Genomic DNA, 23784 nt, shown 5'->3' on the forward strand with positions numbered 1-23784 from the left:
AAAAAATTATTTTTAAATCAATCAACTTTCATAGAATACGTTAAAATTAAAATTAATATTTTCTGCCGAAGACTTTTAAAGCTATTTTAATTCAAAAGATCAGAAATTCACAAAAATATCAGTCCGACATACTTAAAAATAATTAAACCACGTGATTCAGCGCAGTGTGGCAACGTTGCACAGAATAGAACGCGCCAACTTTGAATTTTAATTTTTCCTCTGTATTTCTGTGGGTTATGTTCTTATACTTACTTATAAAAAAAAAGAATTTGTTGTTTTCAATTTATTAAGCTGTAGAAAAAAAATACATTTAAAAATATGACTATAATATTAAAAATGTAATTGGCAGTAGGGAGAAAGGAAATGTAGAAACAGTCAACACTTTACATCACATTTTTTTGTTATTTTTAATCTTTTATATTTTTTTTCGCGCTTTTACTGACATTATTTTTCCAATTTACAATACTTTTTCTTGCAAATTTCCCATTGTGTCTAAATTGATTTGCATTACTCATTCTGCTATTACAAATAACCTCTTACAACTTAACACTAACTCAGCTACCCAGCGAGGTAAATATAAACAGCTGTTAAGCGCGATGTTGCCAGATCTAAGTTTTGTGAAAAAATACTCGAGTCAAACGTTAACTATTTATTGTTTTTGTTAATTAAATTAATTTATTTATTTAAATAATAATATTGTTAGATAACTGTTAAATTATAGTAATGAATTTTCGTATTAAAATTTTTAATTTTTATAAAAAAAAATTTTTAATTCTATTATGACTTACGGGGTACTGTCCGTGCAACCTTAAAGAAAAACAAACTCATCGAGCAATAAAGATATATCCTTATTATCCTTATATGGAATTCTCATACATACGGTAAAAACTTTATTATCGATATGCTTAATGTGTTTACTAGTGTTTACTGAAGTTTCAGAAGATGGCGACAGTAGCAAATTTCCAGTGATAAATAAAGTATAGCAAAGAACATGAAAGCAAAGCATTAAAACGGTATAGTGCTGTATGTAAACTAAAAAAAACTTTTTAATGAATCAGAAGTTTTTTAAATTAACGCATTGTTGCTAAAAAAATTATAATGCAGTTAATATTACTCATTTATTAATGAAGCTACATGAATTTTTATAGATAGTTATTTGTGTTTTTTTATTTAATTATTTGTGACTTAATTGTAATTTATAATGGATCAGGCGCCATCAGGTAAAATTAATATTTTTAACCGGTCTCTTACCGTTTTATTTGACGTTTAACTGCTTTTGAGAAATAAAAATTTATGTTGATAAATAGCATATTTAAAATAAAACAAGTAGTATTTATTATATTAGGATTAATTTATCTAAAATGAGTTAACTCTAAAGTTTTAGCTATGACTTTATTTTGTGAGGTTAAATAGTTTGTAACAATGTAGTACTTGACATAAATAATATGATGGTAATTTGTTTTCATTTAATTACAGATATCGAATTGCGCAATATAATCGACAAATTAGCTCAATTCGTCGCTAGAAATGGACCTGAGTTTGAGCAGATGACAAAAAATAAACAGAAGGATAATCCAAAATTTAGTTTCCTTTTTGGAGGGGAATACTTCAATTACTATCAGTATAAAGTGACTACAGAGCAAGCCAGTAAGTTTGCTCTTTTAAATATTTAATCACTTTTATTATCTTTACACATATTTCGTATTTATTATTATCATTTACATTCACGGGCATCTTTCATTTGACTACGGCCATGAAAAATTAAAAAAATGATAAAATTGACATTAGTCGACGTCAGACAGTTATTAATTTTTTTCTTGATTTATAAAATACAAAAAATTAAAATTATCTATATTCCTGTACAAGGAAAAAATTTTTAAAAGCTTGCATAAATTTTTATGTTTTTAAAATATTCAAAAACTTCAAGGGTCATGAAAATCAATAATACTGAAAAAAGTCAACATTGCAAAGTTTTGAGTATTTTTTCATTTATAAATAGATGAAAACAAAAATTGAAAAATTTTAATATTGTAAAAAATCAATATTCTCTCAACTTTTCACAATCAAGTACTTTTTTTTCTATTAATAACTGGTATATAGAATAATACTAAAATGAGAAGACATTTGATAATGTCTAGAATTTTTTTATTAAATAAATTATTAAAAACTAAAAAAAACTTTCAAATGCAAAAATTAAATAAAAATATTTATAAATGCAATTTTTCAAAAGTATTTTCTTTGTATTACATTACTTTTTAAATAAAATTAAAAAATTGTGAGGTACCTGCTGATTTTAGTATGATCACATGAAATATAATGAAAAATTCAAAAACAATTTTATTAAATATTTTCATTGATTTTAATAATATAAAAAAAAATTTAAGTATAAATCATTGTACAGTAGAACCTCGTTAAGTCGAACCTCGATAAGTCGAAAACCTCCGTAACTCGAAGAAATGTTTCATCCCCTTCCCTTCAAGCCGTAAAACCTCCGTTACTCGAAATTTTTACCCTCTATAAGTCGAAATAATAAGTGAGTCCCTACAAGCAGTTTCTGTACATTTTTACCCTCCATAACTCGAATACATACACTTGGACCTCTTTATCTCGAATTTAAAATTATTACCGTATGTAAGTATCTTATTAGAATTGCCAGTTCTACAAAATGGTAATAGAATTTATAGTTAACGTCAGGTTTTCTGTTGGCGTTTGTAAAATACTTTTACTCAATTAGCAATTTCTTGGTTCAAGAAATTCGGTGACGACCAAATATTTTATTATTATTAATTATCAATTCCTGAAGAGAAGCGTCTCAACATTGATCTTTGAATTTAATCTTTGAATTTAAATTAAGTAAAAATTATTTCAATCAATTTAACAAATTTTCAAGAACATTAATTCTTGTATCAAGAAAATTTTCTTAATAAAAGTACTGAACAGTGAAGCAGTAAAGCAGTGAAGATTAATCAAAAAAAACAAGGATGCTGCGGAACAGTTCGATGAAACTAGTTACTGCCTAACTCGAAACCCTCTATAACTCGAAAACTCTATAACTCAAATTTTTTCGCCGCTCCCTTGGAGTTCGAGTTATAGAAGTTCTACTGTACTTCATATTGGCCTATTCCTATTATTCCATCAAAAAAATCAGTAAATTAATCCTATAAATGTACATTTAAGACTGAGTAATTTCTAATTCAATCAATAAATTGTAATTGAAAATGTTAATAAATTATTAAATGTTCTGATCAATAAATAGCAGTTAAAATCTTCTAAATATTTTAATTCTTGAGACAATATGAATGGTGTGATGAAAATTTTTTTTTATGCACAGACATGTTTTTTATAATTTTCATATTATTTTTGGTAATTATTTGCAAGTAGGGTCCACCCTATTTTTGGCCATATCTAGGTGAAAAATTAACATTTTTTTATTTTTTTTATTCTGCTTGTTTTTACGGCGCATTTATGATAAAAAATGCCGTGAAAGAAAAAAATAAAGATTTCGATAACTTTTTTGCCTTCAAAAGCTGAAAATAATTTTGGCTCTCATGTTTTTTGATAAAATTTCTATTTTATCTTTTTTTGATATAATTTTTTTTTAAAAGTACATAAAAAAAACAAATAATTAAAAAAAAAAAGTTGAGTATCACAATTTTCTAAAAAATTTATAAATTTTTTAGAAAAGTTGTTGAAATTGTGATAATCAACTTTTTTTTTTAATTGTTCATTTTTTTATGTATTTAAAAAAAAAATACATCAATAAAACCAAACAGAAATTTCGTTCAAAAAAATGAAAATTAAAATGGTTGAGCCCACTTGTAAATATTTACCTTATTTTTTATTAATAAGCTGACAATCAATAGTAAAATACTTAAATTGATACTATTTCAAAAAAATTATTTGTCACCTAATTTAATTGTACAAAAAATAATTAACGATTAAATTCAGTGAAGATTATTACACTGCATCACTTACAGGCTACAATCATCGTGTCAATAAAATAAGTTGTAGAAAAAAAAAAAAAAAAAAACTAAAACCAAAAAGAAATAAACAATAATTCACCAAACAATATTCGTTTACAGTTTTAAAACAAAAAGGAATAAACCCAATGCAAAATGCAGACCCACGTTTAAACGTTTCGCAGCAACAACAAACACCGGTAGCTGCCGCACCAATGAATAACATGAATCTTACGCCGTGTTTAAGCACCCAGAACAATCCGTTAAACCAAGTGGTTGGGATCGGAGCAGTTGGAAATTCCGGCTCAGTTTTGCCCGGTGTTCCTGGATCACTGGCCGTTCCTAACAATGCCGGACCACCAGGAATAGGATCTGTTCCTAACGTGATCGGAGCTGTGAATCAACCAATTGGTGGCTCAGGACAAAATGTAAATATCAATGGACCAACAGGATGGCTACAAAATGAACTAGCGAATCTTCAATCACAGCAGTCGGTTCTTCAAGAGCAAGTTATACAATCTGAACAGAATTTAGCTGCTCAACATGCTTCTCTGATGAGAGATCAACAAGGCAGAGTGGAGGATGCTGTTAGGCAAGCACAAGAAACAGCATTTCAAAATAATGCTCAAAGCACCAATACTGACTTGGCGGCATTCGATACTGTTCTCCAACCAATCATCGACAGTTGTACAAAAGACAGTATTAGTGCGGGAAAAGCTTGGATACTTCAACACAGTCTTACTGCTCAGAGCAACGAAGTAATTGCTGAGTATTTATTAAAAAAGTATGTTTTAAATTAAAATTTATTATCTTTAAAAAATAAAAATTTTATTTAATTTATTAATTTATCATAAACAATTTATTTCAGAGTAATACAAGGAGCGACGTTCAACCAAAAACTTCACATCATCTACTTGGTAAATGACGTGTTACACCATTGGTAAGTTAGAGCATGTAAATATTATTGAAAAGGAAATTTATCTAAGTTAATTTGATTCTTCAGCGCCAGAAAAAAGTCTATGGATCTTCGCCAAGCGATGGAAAACGTTGTTGTTCCGATGTTTTGTAATACTTCACTAGCTGCAACCAGTGATCAACTGACTAAGCTTAATAAACTTCTCAGCCTGTGGGAGTCCAAAAATAATTATTTTGATGAGAATATTGTTGAAAAGTTGAAACAACCCAGTCATTCATGGTCAGACTACCAGGCCGGTCTTGTTGCGCAGTTTGCAAGTGCAATCACCCCAATAACTACTTCTACCAAACAAACCTTTGATAATTATCAAGCTCAGCATCAGGCATTTGTAAATCACGCGATGAGACAAATTTCAACTATTGAACAACAAAAAATAAGTATTAATCAGCAATTAAAAGCTCCAGCTCCACCACCATCTGCAATTGTAAGTATATGATTGATAAGCTGAATCTAAAAAGGAAACTATTTCAGTTAATGTTTTTTTAAATATGAAAAAAATATTCTTTATTGATTTTAAAAATTTTTTTTTTTTTTTCAAGTTTAATTTATTTAAGTGATGAAAATATAAAAATTATTAGTATCAATCTGATTTTTCAAAGTTAAGTTTTCATCAAATCTAGATATTTTTAAATTCTAAGGAGAAATGTAATTTTTAAAATTAAAAAAAAAATGGTCAGATTATTGCATCATTTTATAATTTTATAAATTTCTTTTTTAAATTTTATTCTTTATTATTAACTATAAAAGTTTCCTTCCAATGAAATTTTCAAATTTTCAAATACATATTAAAAATTTTAGCGAAATTGAACAAATAAATCGTAAAAAAATGTTTTCTTTCTGATCTTAAAACAAATTCATGTCGAATTATAGATACAATATGGATACAAAAATCATGTGGGATGGATTCAGTTTTTTTTACACAAAATTGGGTCATTTTTTATGAATTCATATTATTTTTATCTAGTAGTTAATTTCAAATCAGAAAAAATCATTTCATTATTTAAAACTTAATTTCACAAAATCTTTTTACATGAAATTTTAATAATCAAGAATTTTTCCACAATCAAAAAAATTCATAATAAAAACAGATAGGGTAGAAGTACCGTTTGTGGCCATTTATTGTTCAAATAAACGATAGATTTTAGATTTTGTTTATTGATGCCAAGGCACAGGCCAAATAGTAATTTCAATTACATAGTATGTATAGTTTTTACAAGAAAGCAATTTCTGTGAGTACATAATATAGTATTGCGTAAAAATAAATTAAATTAATTTGTATATAAACAAGGTAAAATCAAATTAAACTTGGAAATTAATAGGCTGTGTTACAGGTCTACTCATAATATCTTTACTCACAGCTATCAATGACATCTGCAATCAGTTACATTTTTATTCGAAATCATATTCATTCAGTCACAACTTTATTCAATCAAATCTTTACTCTGATTCAACTTTACTCAATATTACTAGCATTCAGGTAGAACTTTAATCAGTTACAACCTTACTCAAATTCGACAGTAGTCAATTACAACTTTGCTCAGTTTCAATTGTATTCAGTTTCAAGTCTATTCTCTGAATTTTTAACTCAGTTACATCTCTATTCACAAAGAATTTATTCACTTACATTTATAATCATTTACAACTGTACTCACGTTCATCTCTACTCACAAATTTATGGTTAATTGATAATGTAAAAATTCGTGAGTAGAGATGAACTTGAGTACAATTGTAAATGATTAAAAATGTAAGTGAATAAATTCTTTGTGAATAGAGATGTAACTGAGTTAAAAATTCATTGAATAGACTTGAAACTGAATACAATTGAAACTGAACAAAGTTGTAATTGACTACTGTCGAATTTGAGTAGGGTTGTAACTGATTAAAGTTCTACCTGAAAGCAAGTAATATTGAGTAAAGTTAAATCAGAGTAAAGATTTGATTGAATAAAGTTGTGACTGAATGAATATGATTTCGAATAAAAATGTAATTGAGTGCAGATGTCGTTGATAGCTGTGAGTAGAGATTTTATGAGTAGACCTGTAACACAGTCAATTAATATAGAAAAATAATAATTGAAAATATAGAATTTTAATGTCACCAATTCAGATGATAACTCAGCATAATAATTCTGCGAATTGCACTTACTTTATCCTTATTTTAATCTTTAATCTTCAATGTATTAAATTTAAATTTGTTATTCATCAGATTTCGTTTTAATTATCAAAATTTTATAAGTAATTGAAAACTTCTTTTTTGAAGACTTGTAAGCTACTCGAACTTACAATTTCGCTAGAATTTACAAAAGCTAGAAAATACAATTTTGATAGAAATGAATTTATATTAATAAACCATTACAAACTCAATTTGTTTTAATATAAATTTTTTAAAACTCAACAAAAATATGGTTATAATATAATTTTTTATAAATTAATTCAAATGTTAACTGGCCAAAAACGGTGTTAAGGTGGCCAAAAACGATACTTCTACCCTATTAAATATCTAAGTATTCAGTTCTAAATTTTTTACCAGGTTTCTAAAAATAATTTCAGTTATCCACAAGGAAGTTTTATTATTATCATTTTTTATTCCTAACATTTATATTTTTTTTAGGTTCCAAATCAACCAAATCTCAACATCCCACCAACACATAGTGGACCTCCGCCACCAGCTATAGCTGGTGATTTAAATTTCTCTCAACCTCCCCCCGGTTGGGGTGTTCCACCAACATCTGAGCCACCACCATTCACTACAGTACCTTTACCGGATTTTTCAAAACCACCACCAGGATTTGGACCGCCACCTCTTATGCATGAGTCTTCCATTGAAGATCTTATGCCTAGCATGCCTTACTTTGAGCTTCCAGCCGGGTTGATGGTACCTTTGATCAAGCTAGAAGATGGTGAATACAGACCGTTAGATCCTGAAGCTATAAGATTACCACCTCCGACTCCTCCAAGCGAACGTTTAGTTGCTGCCGTTGAAGCGTTTTACGCGCCACCTAACCATGACTCTCCCAGAGATAGGTACATAAATTGTTTATATTTCTTTTTTGTGTTGTACATCATTGACTTAATAAAATATAAGTGTGTATTAAATATCAAATATATTTTTTAACAGTGATGGATGGGAAAAATTAGGACTGTACGAATATTATAAGGCTAAAAATGCAGCTCGTAAACGAAAAGAAGAAGATATTCAGTCAGGATTGAGAATTAAATCGAGATCGCCGTCGCCGATCTCAAGACCTCGATCAAAAAGTCCTAGTCCGCCAAAGAAACGCTACAAGAGTAAATCACGCAGTAGGTCAAGGTCTAGATCTCGAGGAAGAAGTAGATCTAAAACACCTCCAGCTAATAATCATCGCCGGAATAATCGTAACAATAATAATAGCAACAACAACAATAATATTAGTACTAATAATAATAGTAATAGTAATAATGCCCATGGTATTATTATTCATAATAATCGAAATCGACGCCGAAGAAATAGCAATAAAGAACGAAGTCCTGACAGAAGAAATGATAGATTAGATCGTAGTCCTACACCTCCGAGCTTCCTGTAAGTATTTTATTTAAATAATAATTTAAGGGGGTCTTCTGGTTTGACGACCTGATTTTTAAGCATTTTTTTGGGATTTTTTTGTAAAGACCAATGAAGAGATAGAACTTTGAACTTTTTACCATTTATTTATACACTGAAAAAAAAAAAAATTTTTGTCCAGAAAAAAATTTCTTGGTTCAAGAATCGTTTAAAATAAATTTTGATTTTTTGACAAAAGAATATCAATATCTATCATGATAATAAAATATTGGCATTAATTTTGATAGATTAATAAATGAATAGGTTCACTTGAATTAAACAAAAAATAATTCGATCGATTCTTGAGACAAGAAAATATATTCTTGAAAATTATCAAGAATATACAGTAGCGCTTAGAAGTATTTTGACAACATTATGCGTTAGTTTTTTTTAACAATGTTAAAATACTTTGGTGCCACCATTTTTCTAATATTTTAAAAATTAAACTTTCTATTGTTACGAACAAGGACCACTTTGACACTATTCTATAGATTATTCAAAAGCTGTTAAAAAAATAAATAAATGATTATTGTGTTTCATATTTATCTATACTAATAAATGGAGAGCCGGTTTTTTTGTCCGGTTATACTGCGAAAACTATTGAACCGATCGGAATAATACTTATACTATAAGATGCAGCGTATTTCGGAGAAGGTTTTAGTATATAACATGTTGGTGATTACTTATCCGGAACTTACATTTTTTTGACTTATAAATAATGAATTTTTATTGTAACTAAATTTATTCTATTCGATTATCATTTGTTTAGAATAAATTTTTTAATTCTATTGGTTATGTTTATATACTAGGCAGATTTCTTCACTTATGAGACCGGCAATTTCTTTAACTGAAACTTTTAATGCTCATTACAAATTTTTTTTTTTCATATCAATTATTATTAATTTTTGTAAGAAAGACATGGGAATGTTATAATGATTGCACATTGAAGGTTACGATAAATATTAGCTAGAATAATTATTATGGATAAAAAGTGCATGCCAATTCGATAGAATTGAGAATCTGTGCAAGTCAAAACAATACTCTAATTAAATTTCGTCTAGATCTAAAAATGCGATTCTATAAAGCGCCCAGTGGAGTGGACGAATAATAGCTAGTTTTTAATTAAACCATTAAATATATTTGTCAAAATACTTTTGAGCGCTACTGTATATTTTTGTGACAAGAAAATTTTCTCAAGAGTAGTACTTTTTTTTTCTCAGTGTACATATTTCAAGAGTATACGGTTAAATTTTCAGCTAAAAACATTCAGTAGAATTAAAGTAATAAAGGTCTGAAGACACCCGCCTCAAAAAAAATTAATGCTCACTTTCTCCATGATATCAGCTGATTGGCTTATCTGAAACAAAAAAACCCAGCGGGGTTTTAATCTGTATACTTAAATACACCGAGTGTACTACGATCAAAAAAAAATTTTGAAAATTTATATTTTTTTTGTATCAAAAAGTTGACAAAAAAAATAAAATTCGGACTTTTTTGTTTCAAAGTCTATCAAAAATCCAGTTTAAAAAATTTTTTTTTGGTCGTCAAACCAGAAGACCCCCTTAATAATTTGATGTTGATTTTTCCATTATTTGTTGCTATATTTACAATTATAATTTTAGTGGCTCCACATACAGTAAACCTCCACTAGAGTCGTCATTAGATGAAAGCAATAAAGGACATCAGTTGATGAAAAAAATGGGCTGGAGTGGTGCCGGCCTAGGAGCGAATGAACAAGGCATTGAAGCTCCCATCTCTGGAGGAGAAATCCGGGATAAAAATGATCAGTACAAAGGTGTCGGTATTAATTTAAATGATCCTTACGAAAACTTCCGAAAAAGCAAAGGGCAAGCTTTTATTACGCGAATGAAGGCTCGTGCGGAAGAACGCGCAGAAGAAAGAGGAGATCGAGATTAATTGTTATTTTTTTTTATTTCTATTTTTATTAATAATTATCTGCTTGCAGTTCTTAATTTTTGCATTCCTACATTGATATTGTGTCAATTGAATTTGGTTGTTATTAAGAATTCTTGGATTGCTGAAATTAAATTTTATTTTAAATTTATTGCCATTGTAAATATTATGGCATATTATATCTGATTTATGAAACAGTAGTTTAATAAATTTTTGAATTTACAACTATAAAACTTTTTTCTTTTACATTCTTTATTATATTAAGAGATTTTCTATTGCAGATATAAATAAAATTATCGTAATTTTTATCAAGTTTGAATTATCATAAATAACGTTATTTAAGATAATATTCATTATCGTGATAATAAAATATCTTAAGGGTTAAAAATAAAATTTTTTTTAAAGTATTTAATAATAAATTAATTTAAATTTGTTTTCCTCCTCGTTTCTTAATATATGTTTGTTAATAATGTAATACATATAGTTCTATAATTAAGTAAATTCTTATTAAACAAGAGAAAAAATTAATTCATAGTTGATGATAGCTTGTGAGTAAATATACAATACGAATGATACATTTTGTTTTACCAATCTTGCCTTCTTGAACTCTTGGACGATAAACTAATTGAATCTAGAAAAAACCAGTTTTAATAGAATCAAAAGTCATCAACAATAACAAATCGTACAATAAATCTAATAGCTTAATAAATAATTTTTCAACAATTATTATCATTTTTTCCGCTATTTATTCATGCCCTTGATTGCGGTGTAGGTGTATTAATTTTATTCTTTTAACTTAAATTTTATTGTTTATGACAAAAAATTTTTTCAAAGTAAATCGGACATCATCTTTTTTTTTGCAATGATACACTATTAATAGACCAGGCAAAAGAAGCCTCGACAAAAGAAAAGATTGAAAAAAATTCTTCACTATTACCTAAATCTGGTATAGTATTTTGAATCATAAACAAAATGTCCTTCTAAAGGTAGTTTCTCGTCAAACAATAGCCCAAAAACATTAAGAAAAACCCTTAAATTTCTAAGTTTTTTTAGAATAACTCAAAATTAATAATAATCACACAAAGTTTTATTAATTTAAAATTGTAGAGCATAAAGTTGCCAACAAATATTACAGTAACGATTTTTTTAACCGTCTCTATGTTTAAATAGTAGAGCGCTCCAAAGTTGCATCAAAAAATTGCTGATAAGTATAGGATCTTTTATTGAATGTAAAATATATTAAAAAATCATTGTGATGGGAAAATAGTTCTGCGAAAATTCACCAAGCATCTATTATAAATAGATGAAAAATTTTGGACAGAAAAAATTTTCGTTTATTTGCAGTATATTTAATTTTTGTCAAAAAAACTTGAATTTTTTATCATTTTTGCCCTGATTATTAGACAGCAATCGGGCTCGTAGTAATTATAAGGGCGCGCTCTATTAGGTAAATAAATAAATGGATGAAAAAATTCTTACTACAATATTGGTTGGAAATTTTATGTTATACAATTTTAAAATAATGACATTTTCTATGATTATACTAAATATTCAGTTATTCTGATTTTTTAAAAATGTTTTTCGGCTATTGTTTGACGAAAATCAACCTTTGGAGGGGCATTTTTTTTCATCATTCAAAATACAATTCCACATCAGTTTTTATGCGGTAATCGAAAAAAATAAACCCGGAAAAAATTTTAAAGTTATGCAAAATTCATATTATTTCATTAAAATTATTATAAAATAAAAGTAATAATAATAATTGTATCACACCTACAATTTTCCTGAAAAACAAGCACCCCCAGAATGATCGCTCCATTATTTGTTACAAAAGAAAAAAAATATATCATTATTATTGTTATTAGAATTTTTATTTTATAATAATTGTAATGAAATAATATGAATTTTTCATAAGTCTAACATTTTTTTCGGGATTCTTTTCATGCTTACCGAATAGTTAGGCACATTTTCCAATCTTAGTTCTAGTCCTTCGCTTGGTTTCCAACGTAATATAATTTTAAGAATTTTAATGATTTTCAATCTACATTTACAAAGCAATAAATATTTTATGAGGTCTCTTATAGTTATTTTAGATATTTCAATTTCAAAATATGCGTTCATTGGTAAAAACAAAATAAATATTAAAGTTTAAATAATCATTTAAAAAATTCCTTTATAACTTCTCACTATAAAAATCTTTAATTTTTCAAAATTTGGGAATTTATTAATTTCGGTCCGATTTTAAAAAATCATAATTATGAAAACATTTGAATGGCTAAAAAAATACGTTTAAGATAGATTCTTCTAAAGAAAAAATTATAAAAAATAATACGTACGTTTATATTGAAATTTTTAGACTGTCATTTTTGAAGGGAGGGCTCACTCTTGTTGACTTGATATGTTTCTTGATCGTTGAGTAAAAAATAACTGTATGCTTTCAACTCATCCTAAAACCAACAAATAATTTTATAGTATCTATACTTTCTAACAAGCCAATCTTTGAGTGCTTTGAACTCCAAAACAGCGGAAAATTCCAGAGATGGCTTACAAAATCAACCATTTTATAAAATCGACGATCAAATTAGTAATTGATCTAACTCCTTACTTTTTAGAGGGTGATTTTTTAACATTTTGATGTAGCAATAGTCTAATTATAAATTATTTGAATGATCTAAACCAAAGCATTATACCTCTATTAGTTATTAAATTGTTTTTCAGAGTGATAATAAATTTTGAACTAATTGTTTTTTCGTACAAATGAAAGATTGTCTAAAATGGAGTTAGACAATTTTCTAATTAGAACGTCGAAATTTGTCATTTATAATAATTTTTTTTTTGTATATTTGTAAAATATACAAATGATTGTAAAGTGTAAGCAGGATGTACCTATAATTTCTTAAATTTTTGAATATATTCCTAGACAGAATTTTTTACTTAATGAGTTTAAATTTAAATAAACATGTAAAATTACCGAATCAACTTGTATTATTCTGCTCGTAATTGGCAAAACTTTCAATAGTATAACAAATTTGCTTCATGATACACACTATGCTACACGTGTTGGGAAGGGTAAAGCATGATTAAACGCGTGACTTAGCGGCCAAGACATACCCTTCTCTTTGTCACGTGGAATGTAACGCGGTCGTTTCTCTCATTCTTTCTCTCTGTTTCTTTACAAACATTACGTCGGTGTAATATATTATTTAAATCATTCTTTTACGCTTCTTTATTTACCGCTTATTACTTAAGAATGTGATTGCTTTTTTACGTAGAAAAAATCAATTTGAAACACTTACGTTATAACGATATATCGACAAATTATTAAGCTTCGTGAAGAAATGAATTCTAAAATCAAATGTTTCATGTAAAATATTGATTACGCGTATAATGAGACTGGAATTCATTGATATTTCGTTAAGTAAAATGAAAGTAAAAAAATTTATTTTCAAAAAGATCGTTTTGATTGAGATCTCGCAATATTAAATAACTTAAAGTTATGTGTGATTATGATTAGTTAATCAAAACCACAGACGAATTTGAGTCGATTAATAGTATGTCATAAGTTATAAGCTTACGACATCTCATCATTTACTGACCGTAACTGGTTGCGATATTGAAAAATATTGTCCTTCGTAACGAGGATCAGAAAACGATAATCCAGTTAGCTTAAGCATTCTCTAAACGTATCCAATAACATTTTGATTTACTGTCACCAGTATATATTCAATTCAATAGTATTGCCACCACCATTTAATATCGTTTTAACTTGCTTTGAAACTTCACTTATTCACGTAATGTGTCTATCTGTGGAAAAGAACATTTATGGTAATGAAAATGAATAATTAATTTTACTTACTCCGAACTACTATACTTGTGGTTACAGATGACTTTTTTAGTTATAATGCGGCTAAAACCAGTGGTAAGGTTTACGAAAGCGAGGAGTTAAAAGTTCATAGCCTACACAGTCACTGATATTTTATTCAAAACGCCTGTCTGTAACTATCTTCCAGTGTTCAAAACAGCTGCTTGTTTTAGCTTATTTTGCCAGGTTGACCCTTATTCAATAGTTGTTTCAGAACAGTTGCCAACTGCTCAATGGTAGCCATTTCAGAAGCCCGATTCACTGGTTTTGTCTCGAGTTACATCTTCAGCTCACAGTTAATTAGCTTGTAATTTTCACAACTGTTCATCTCTACTCACAAATTTTTACATTATCAATTAACTATAAATTTGTGAGTAGAGATGAACGTGAGTACAGTTGTAAATGATTACAAATGTAAGTGAATAAATTCTTTGTGAGTAGAGATGTAACTGAGTTAAAAATTCAGTGAATAGACTTGAAAATGAATACAATTGAAACTGAGCAAAGTTGTAATTGACTACTGTTGAATTTGAGTAAGGCTGTAACTGATTAAAGTTCTACCTGAAGGCAAATAATATTGAATAAAGTTGAATCAGAGTAAACATTTAAATGAATAAAGCTGTGACTGATTGAAGATAATTTTGAATAAAAATGTAATTGAGTGCAGATGTTGTTGATGGCTGTGAGTAAAGATTTTATGAGTAGACCTGTAACACAGTCAAGTTTAGAGAATATTTTTAAAATTATTTAAAGATTATATTTTTTAGTATAGAAATTCCTTATTCTTACGAGATTTTAAAATGCGGAAGCGGTTACATGAGGGATCCTGAATTGGAAGATAATACCCTGGAAACTTGGTCAGAGTGTTCTAAAGAAGCTTTTAAAAAAATGACCTAGTTAGTGAATTTATTTAAATATTTAACTTAACTATTGTTATTTATGTATACAACTTCTAATTTATAGCACATTACGTTACAGCAATTCCAAATTTGATTGTCTGAAATATACTATACATACATAGAAGACGAAACGAATTATGACGACTAAATTTTAAAAAAGTTTGGCAAATCCAAAAGTGCACGACTTATAATGCTCATTCGTTCGATGAATAAAAAAAATAATAGTTAATGTTCTGAAAGAATATTTTTTTTTAAATGTTATTTTATTTTTTTTTTTTCGCGCGGTGTTTTAAACTGATCATGCGCACTGAGTGGATTTTTTTCATTAATTTGAGTTTTTCGTTAATAACAAATAAACAACATTTAATAAGGTGACCATCTCCAATGGAGATCTCTGCAAAGGGAATTTCAAGCTAATAAAAAAAAACTGATTGAATTCGTGAATTTTTACGCAAGTTATCGTGTTTTTAACGGAAAATTGAGTTGATTGACACGAATTTTCTTTTAACTATTTTGATATTTTTTTCTGGTTCTATTATCTTAAATTGATTTTTACCAGTGACAGAATTATTCTCCATTGAATTATCTATCGAATGGTGCGCAAATGCTTCGCATCATGAGTCGTGCAATTTGAAGTATGGATTCATACCGGTGAATTCGGTTGAATGTTTTTTTCTGTATCACTGAAAGAGCTTTCAAGATATGTATGAAATAAATATCAAGATGTTTGTTTTGTGCACAATATATGAGAAAAAAAAACATATAATTCAAATCTTATGATTTTTTAAAAGTTTTTATACAATTCAAAGTTGGAAAAACATTTCTCGACATCCATATATATATATATATATATATATATATATATATATATATATATATATATATATATATATATATATATATATATATATAGACACGGAAAGAAGAAAAAGGAAAAATTACATTGTATAATGTAACGTCGTGCTTCATATTAAGACTGGAGATTTTGAAAGAATTAAATTGTAAAATATAAATTTTATATTTAAAGCTGTGAAAATTAACATTCAAAGTTTGAATTTCAAAAATATTATTTTGAACTGCAATTTTTCTAGTTATAAGTCAAAAACAACACTTATTACTATTTATATGGTAATTCTTCCCTTTTTCTTTTTTCCGTGTGCCATTACTTATACGAAGCTGAAATTAAAATCGATTAGGTATAACTCACCAGTTAAGTGTATAAATTGGCTATAACTTCAGCAGACACATTTAGAATATATCAACCTCTGAATATAAAAAGTTACAGTGAGGAAATATGCAATTAAAAGTGAACGCTCCAATTTCTTGAAGGCCACGACATCCGATTATAGAAACTTGTAAAGCGAGATTTCATTGTAATAACTGTCTTGAGGAATACATAAAAACAAAAACAGTCATCTAATAATCTGTTAACCATTTGGTTAAGTCAATAAAATATTTTTTCTAGTGGTTAGTCAATAGCGTTTTGTCAATTCATTTTATTTTAGGAACAAGTTATTTTACTATCCATGATGCTTTTTTTACCACTTTTCAACGCTACAAAAAGTTTAAAATAAATTAAACTAGATTAACAACATTTAAACATTAAATATTTACGATTTTTATCTGCATTGAATTCATTTACATTTAATTATAGCTATTTAAATTTATAAATATGATCAATGATTACAGTTGCGATAATTCTATTTACATGCATCTTAGAATCTAAATACACATAAATAATAGATTAAAAATATTTTTTCATGTATAAATATTAAATATTATAGATAAATAATAATAAGAGCAATATTTAAAAATGATTACTAATACGTACCAAATAAATACATACAGGCACAATGTGATATAACAACTTTTTGGCAAATTCTCGATATCTTTAACAACAATTAATACATACAGTTGCTCATTTAATTATAAATTTGTAGGATCAATAATATATATAAGTTAAATCAAGTATTGTAAATGTAATTAGGACTATGTCAAAAGACATTCAGACGTTCATATTTCCGGTAATTAACTCTGCTATAAGTAATGTGATGACGCCAACTAAAATTTTTGGCGTATAAATTAAATAACTTCAGTAATTTTTAGATTTAGATATGTGATTTTTTAGTAGATTTCATAGAAATCTAACTATTGCATTGGTCCTCATGACGGAAATTTAAAAAAATTTTGCTATATTCCGACTTAACTCGACGAGCTGAGTCATAAAATACATATGGTTCAAAAGTTTACATATGTATGTGTACGATATAATGCGGCTTGTCACGACGATAGCGTTGCCAATTTACAACGGATCTTTACCAAACTCAACATACTTATTCTACAGATAGATACCGAGGTCAAGTTCGAAAATGAGCTTTATCGGTCAAGTAATTTAGAAATGCCAGAATTGAAGATTGAAATTCATATTTTGCCACAAATATGAATTAGTTTTGAGATCAATCCAAATTTGAAATTAATTTGTAAATAGAAATTAGCACGTCTGTAGAACTTTCGATCCTGCTTCAGAATTTTAATAAAGACTTAAAAATATTTAGGATTAATTTTATGTATAAAATATTTTTAAGTCTTTATTAAAATTCTGAAGCAGGATCGAAAGTTCTACAGACGTGCTAATTTCTATTTACAAATAAATTTAAAATTTGGATTGATCTCAAAACTAATTCATATTTGTAGCAAAATATGAATTTCAATCTTAAATTTATTTTGAATCAGAATTTGTTTTGCACGGGAACTTTTGAATGGGATAACTTATTAAATCTCTGTAAATTGCATCTGAAAGCTCTTTAAATAAGCCAATTATAAAATTTGCTGTTGCACTGGTTTTTTTTTGCATACAATCCTAGTATTTTTTTTTCTATTCATTATGAAATCTACTTCCATTTCGGCTGCCGAATGGATTTTTTTTTAGTTAAATTTAAGTGAAAAATTAATTAAAGTACAGAATTTTAACTGACAAAATGATAATACATTGTTTTTCTTGTATACATAAATAACTGAAAGAAAATTTACGCGTGAACAATAAATAAAATAATTTGTCGATGATCAAATAGGGTATTGAGGCGTACTTAACGCTATCAAGATCTGAAAGTTACATAGTAGAGTATACAACCTTTTAAAGGAATTGATTGATCAATCAATCATCTGTCTATTTTATCTTAGTCGCATAAACATTATTAACCAATAAATTTTTTTTTTTTTATTAAGGATTATGTTATTATACAATATACTAATGCAAAAAATAAGAGTTTTATGTCACATGACTTCAATTTTTAATTATTTAATTAATTACTCATAAACAATATTACATAAGTGAAAGGCAGGTGTCATCTGGCGAAATATAAGTAACTTTAAATAATTTAATAAATTTTCTCTGTAAAAAGAGATAAAAGTTAAATTAATTGAAAAAAATATAATAACTATAATTATTTTGTCAATTTTGTGTGAAAGATCTTCAAAAAATAATCAACTGTAGTTGGCATAAGAGTTTAGTTAAAATAAACAACAATTTCATTTTTTAATTTTGTAATTTTCCACAGACGTGCGGGCATTGCGCTCGTATTTTGCATGAATGACAGAAGGTCAAAATATATATTTATTTATACGATGTTTACAAAGTTGCATGCATTTCAAATTATTTTAGGGTACAATAAACCCAATCTCTATTTATGAAATTTTTATCATTCTTATAATTATTGTGAGATTAGCGAAATTTAAATATTATCCATGGTTTCTACTATGATTGGTATAAAAGTAATTTTTAATATAAACTACCCTGATTTTTTCAAATTCAACCTGAAGGGAAAAATCGAAAATTCTTTTTTTGAACTCCTAAAAAAAAAATTTACATACTATGATAGTTATTGACTTGATAAACTCATAGACTTAAAAATTGTAATTAATGATTTAAAGAAAAATTTAATCAAAAAGTAAAATTTTTTCAGAAAAACAAATGTTAGTAAGAAAATGATAGTTTAACATCAAGGTATTTAATTAATTATTGTTTATATTTTCTTTTATCTCAATACTTATAACTTATAAAAAATAGAAATTTGTAATCTTCATTTTGTAAACTTTGGTTTTTTTAATTTTTATTTATTTGGAAACATTGAATTTTGTTAAAGACAAAAAATACGATATAAATATAAACTATGTATATAAAAATATATTATTAAAATGTTTGAGAGAACCAAAAATTTTAATAGTAAATAATTTGATAAAATAATAATAGATATTACGATCAAATCTTTCAATACTATTCTAATAATTTCTAAAATAAAATCAGTGAATTAGAGTTATATAAAAATTGTACCGAATATCAAACTAAATAAAGACGAAGATATTAAAGGAACTATTTTTATCGGCGCCGGACAGAAAATACTTCGTTCAGTTTAAACTTCGCACACGTGTACGGATCTTCACACGTCTGCATATTGACAAATTTATTTACGTATTCAGCTTATAAATAATATCATAGAAATACATTAATAACAATATGAGACATCACTTTTATCTGTATATTTAATGAAATTACAATCAATAATTCTCATTACAAAACATTCAAATTTCATTGACTCAATACTGAGCAATAAATAAATTTTTACAAATATTTTCAATAAAAAAATTACAGTTCCCGAGTCGAAATTTAAATCGTAGATTCAACGTATTGAACGTTCAAATCGTAGGTTGAGCGTATTAGACGTTGAAAACGTAGGATCAACGTATTGAACGTTGAAATCGTCATTTGAACGTAATGGACGTTAAAAACGTATGTTGAACGTATCCAACGTATTATAAATGTGAAGAGAACCAATAATGAGTGAAAATAAGTAATATTAAAACTACTCAAATAACTACACATGTTTGAAACGTAAATAAACAAAAAAAAATTTTTTTTAGTTTTGTTAGGGAGATTTTACATTTCTTAGCTTAAATTTACCATTTTTTTTTTTGACAGAAATGCTTTATCAAAATTTTTTACCCTCGGAATGGTTTCCAAAATTATGTAAAATTTTATAAAATATCATTCATACGATTTTATACCAAAAATGGCCTCATAAATCTGTATATAAAATGATAACTTTTTATCCAATTTTATAAAATTTTGTACCACTGGATTTTTACAAAAAAAAAAAAATAAAATTTTCAATTTCCCGCTAAGAAAATAAAAAATGTGTAGTTATTTGAGTAGTATTAATATTACTATTTTCACCCATTATTGGTTCTCTTCACATTTATAATACGTTGGGTACGTTCAATATACGTTTTTAACGTCCGTTACGTTCAAATGACGATTTCAACGTTCAATACGTTGATCTTACGTTTTCAACGTCTAATACGCTCAACCTACGATTTAAACGTTCAATACATTGAATCTACGATTTAAATTTCGACTCGGGTTATTAAAAAAAAATTTTTCATCAAGTAAAAATTTAGTTTATAACTAGTAAATATAATTTTATTTTTATAATGTATTGAGTTAAACAAAATCTTCATAAATTATAAATTATTCGATATTTTACATAAGAACAAAATAGAAAACGAGGAAAAAGAGCAAAGTCTAGTGTATTCTAAAGAAAAAATATATACAGGGGAAAAAAATTAATTAACAAAAAAATAAAAATATTGCCTTTACTTTGTTACATTGTCCAGTTATGAGAGTACCTATCGAGAGGTATGGTACGGAGTACGTTAATCTAGCGGGGAAAAGAAATTGGTTACGGTGTAAGCGCGTGACAACACACGTGACTTGGAGCACACATTGCTCGCGTGACCGGACTGATGACGTCACCTGCACGTGTCATGTAGCGTGGTTGTGTGAAGTTGCGATGCCGCCACCCCAAGTACTTCCCAGTACCGTCTCAAGTTTATTAGAAAGTTCGTCGATTCTCCTCCATATAATATTCAACGCTTATTCTTTATTTCGCTAATATTATTATTTTAATTTCAATTTTAATAATTATAAAAATTTAAGATAATTTCAAATAAAAATTTTATTTTTTTTTATAGAATAATAGAAATACTTCACCTGCGTCAGATCACTAAAAATAAGTTAACATTATTTATAAATTGATGATATTAAAATTAAAATTTTATTATTGTCATCGTCAAGGCGCAGATAAAATATTATCAATTATCACAAATTTTTCATGTTTTTTTTTTTAATTATAATAATTAATAATAAATTGATATTTTCCCGAACTTGTATTTTTAATTTATTTATTGTTTAAGGACTTAGTGATAATTGATTACAGATATATGACTGATTGTAATTAATTGTTATTAATTATTTACTTATCCATGCAAATAAAACAGAGAGAATATTGTTAAAATCGATTTCGCTTGGCTTGTAAGCCGTGAAATTATTTTATAATCAATTTATCTTTTCCTCGTAACTGATAATACGATAACATGACGCACCACTACCTTGTACAGATTATACGCGCATCATTATGCCAAGTGCAATATTTTCTTCGAAATGACTTCAATGTTTAATTATAAAATAAAATTAACTAAAATATGTTTTTAAGTGTGAGTTTTAAACTTTACTTGGATTAATAAAGTTTCTGAGATTAAACTTACAAAGTGCTAATATTGGAAATTGATTAATTTATAATTGTTTATGCATTTTTGTAAACTCGGTGGGTTATTTGATCATCATAAAGACTGAAAAAATTAAAATTAAACCGTTTTATGGCCAAAAGTAAGAGACATTCAACAAATATTGTATTTTGGTAATTAATATACATATGGAAAATTTTTGTAGTTTTTATTACGTAGGCATGGATATCTCTGATTTGTTTATTTGTCGGAAGTCTAGTAACTCGCGTATCATATAACATTACATAAAGTAATTATAGATTTTTCTTTTTTTATAAAACTAATTCAATATTTGCTACTTTTAACAAGATGAATTTAACTATAGCAGATTTTCAATCATTTTTGTTTTATTAAGAAATAAAATTAGTGAAGAATTGAAAAATTTAATGCAATTGTTTTGGAGTTTTTTAAAATAATAACTAATTTGTGTAAAAAACCCCAAAAAATTATGAAAATTAATTTAGCCGATATCTAAAAATTTTTATAATTTTTTTTTCATTGAAAAAATTATTACAAATTAATAAAAAAAAATTTTCATTTGTACAAAACTTGAAGAACTATAAGTGCAATTTTTTAAAAATATTTTTTAGTTCTAATTTAATAAATTAAAAAAAAATCAAAAAGTCAAAAATGTCGGCTAACTTTAATATTTTATTTATTTATTTATTATTTAATTTCAATGCCAAGGCAGTATAGCCAGATGGCAAAAGTATACAAAAAGAGTTACAATAAAAGTACACGTATGACTAATGAAAATATAAAATTTCAAAAATATTAGATATTAAGAATTGATCGTTTTTCTTTACTTTACTTTGGTAATATCATAAAAAATTATCAAATATTTTTAGTATCATCACTTTTTACATATTTTAAATTTAATAACTTTTTATCCATAAAAATTATATCTGTTTAAATCTTATTAAAATATCTTTTGAGATTAAAAGTAGACATTTATAAAAATTTTGAAATTTTTTATAAAATTATTAAAAGAAAATGAAGCTAGCCGAAATTTCAAAATTTTTAGAAATTTTTTATCAAAAAAATTTCAATTAAACAATTAAAAAAAAATTTTCACATGTAAAAAACTTGAAAAACTATAAGGGCAATTTTTTAGAAATATCTTTTTAGTTGTAATTTAATTAATAAAAAAAATTAAAAATTTTTAGACCTATTTTTAAAAAATTAAAAAATCAGCAATCTTCTAATTTGACAAAAGCAATTATAAAAAAAAAAGGTTTGATTGTGGCATAATATCGTGTCGGGCCGTACCTGCGCTAGTCAACAATTGTTCCCACCACGTAACTCTACATGTCTACACTACATCGTGAAGATCGTAGCACGACCACACGTTTTATACGTGTATTGCAACCTGCCGGGCAACGACACGCGTGCCAAACGAATTAATCGGGGTCGCCCTTATTTGTTTAATTGAACCGTTTTATTTGAATTTTAAACAAACTAGACAAGTTTTCTTCCTCAGTTACTGTCATCGTGATTGTACGGACTCTAAAAACAAAACATTAATAATAATTATTATTTCTTCATTAAAATAGAAAAAAAAAAAAACTAAAAATATCTTTATATTTATAAATAAAACATAAGTAAACTTACACGGTCTTGGTCTGTTGATGCATGTTTCACCTACGCATTCGCAGATCACCTGACAATTGTGAATAGTGAGGAATTTTGAGGAGTCAATGGCCGTATCGTGGATCTCAACTCGAAGGCTTCCTCCCACTGCTTACTGATGATCACGTGGAAGGGCGTGTGGTTGATGCAAGAGTAACACGCGAGAACAGAAGCACAAGTCTGAGAAAAAGAGATAGACTGTTTGGTTGAGATTTTACTCCAAAGAGACACAAGACATCTCACTCGCATAAAACATCAATAAATATTTTATCTGGTGTGTGAAAAAATTTTCCATCAGTGACAGTGATATATTTTTATTTTTTAAAAATTTATTGTAATTTTTATTTT

The 23784-nt window shown here is 26.9% G+C and overlaps 1 protein-coding gene and 1 long non-coding RNA gene across 2 annotated transcripts; one reads left to right on the top strand and one right to left on the bottom strand.

Annotated features, from left to right (window-relative positions):
- The first annotated feature begins 1144 nt into the window (after window positions 1-1144).
- On the top strand, window positions 1145-10654 carry LOC123261006 (calcium homeostasis endoplasmic reticulum protein). Its single transcript, XM_044722441.1, has 8 exons — window positions 1145-1220; window positions 1477-1647; window positions 4083-4743; window positions 4828-4899; window positions 4963-5359; window positions 7546-7958; window positions 8053-8493; window positions 10137-10654. Exons 1-8 carry the CDS (start codon window positions 1202-1204, stop codon window positions 10429-10431), a joined length of 2469 nt encoding a protein of 822 aa, XP_044578376.1. The 5' UTR covers window positions 1145-1201; the 3' UTR covers window positions 10432-10654.
- Window positions 10655-10869: 215 nt separating this feature from the next.
- On the bottom strand, window positions 10870-16769 carry LOC123261050. Its single transcript, XR_006508600.1, has 5 exons — window positions 16397-16769; window positions 15080-15167; window positions 14025-14232; window positions 12765-12875; window positions 10870-11059 (listed from the first exon to the last, which is right to left on the bottom strand). It is a non-coding gene; the product is annotated as an uncharacterized LOC123261050 (long non-coding RNA).
- Between the last annotated feature and the right edge of the window lie 7015 nt (window positions 16770-23784).

Source organism: Cotesia glomerata, linkage group LG3, assembly GCF_020080835.1.
Source record: "Cotesia glomerata isolate CgM1 linkage group LG3, MPM_Cglom_v2.3, whole genome shotgun sequence".
NCBI lineage: Eukaryota > Metazoa > Arthropoda > Insecta > Hymenoptera > Braconidae > Cotesia > Cotesia glomerata.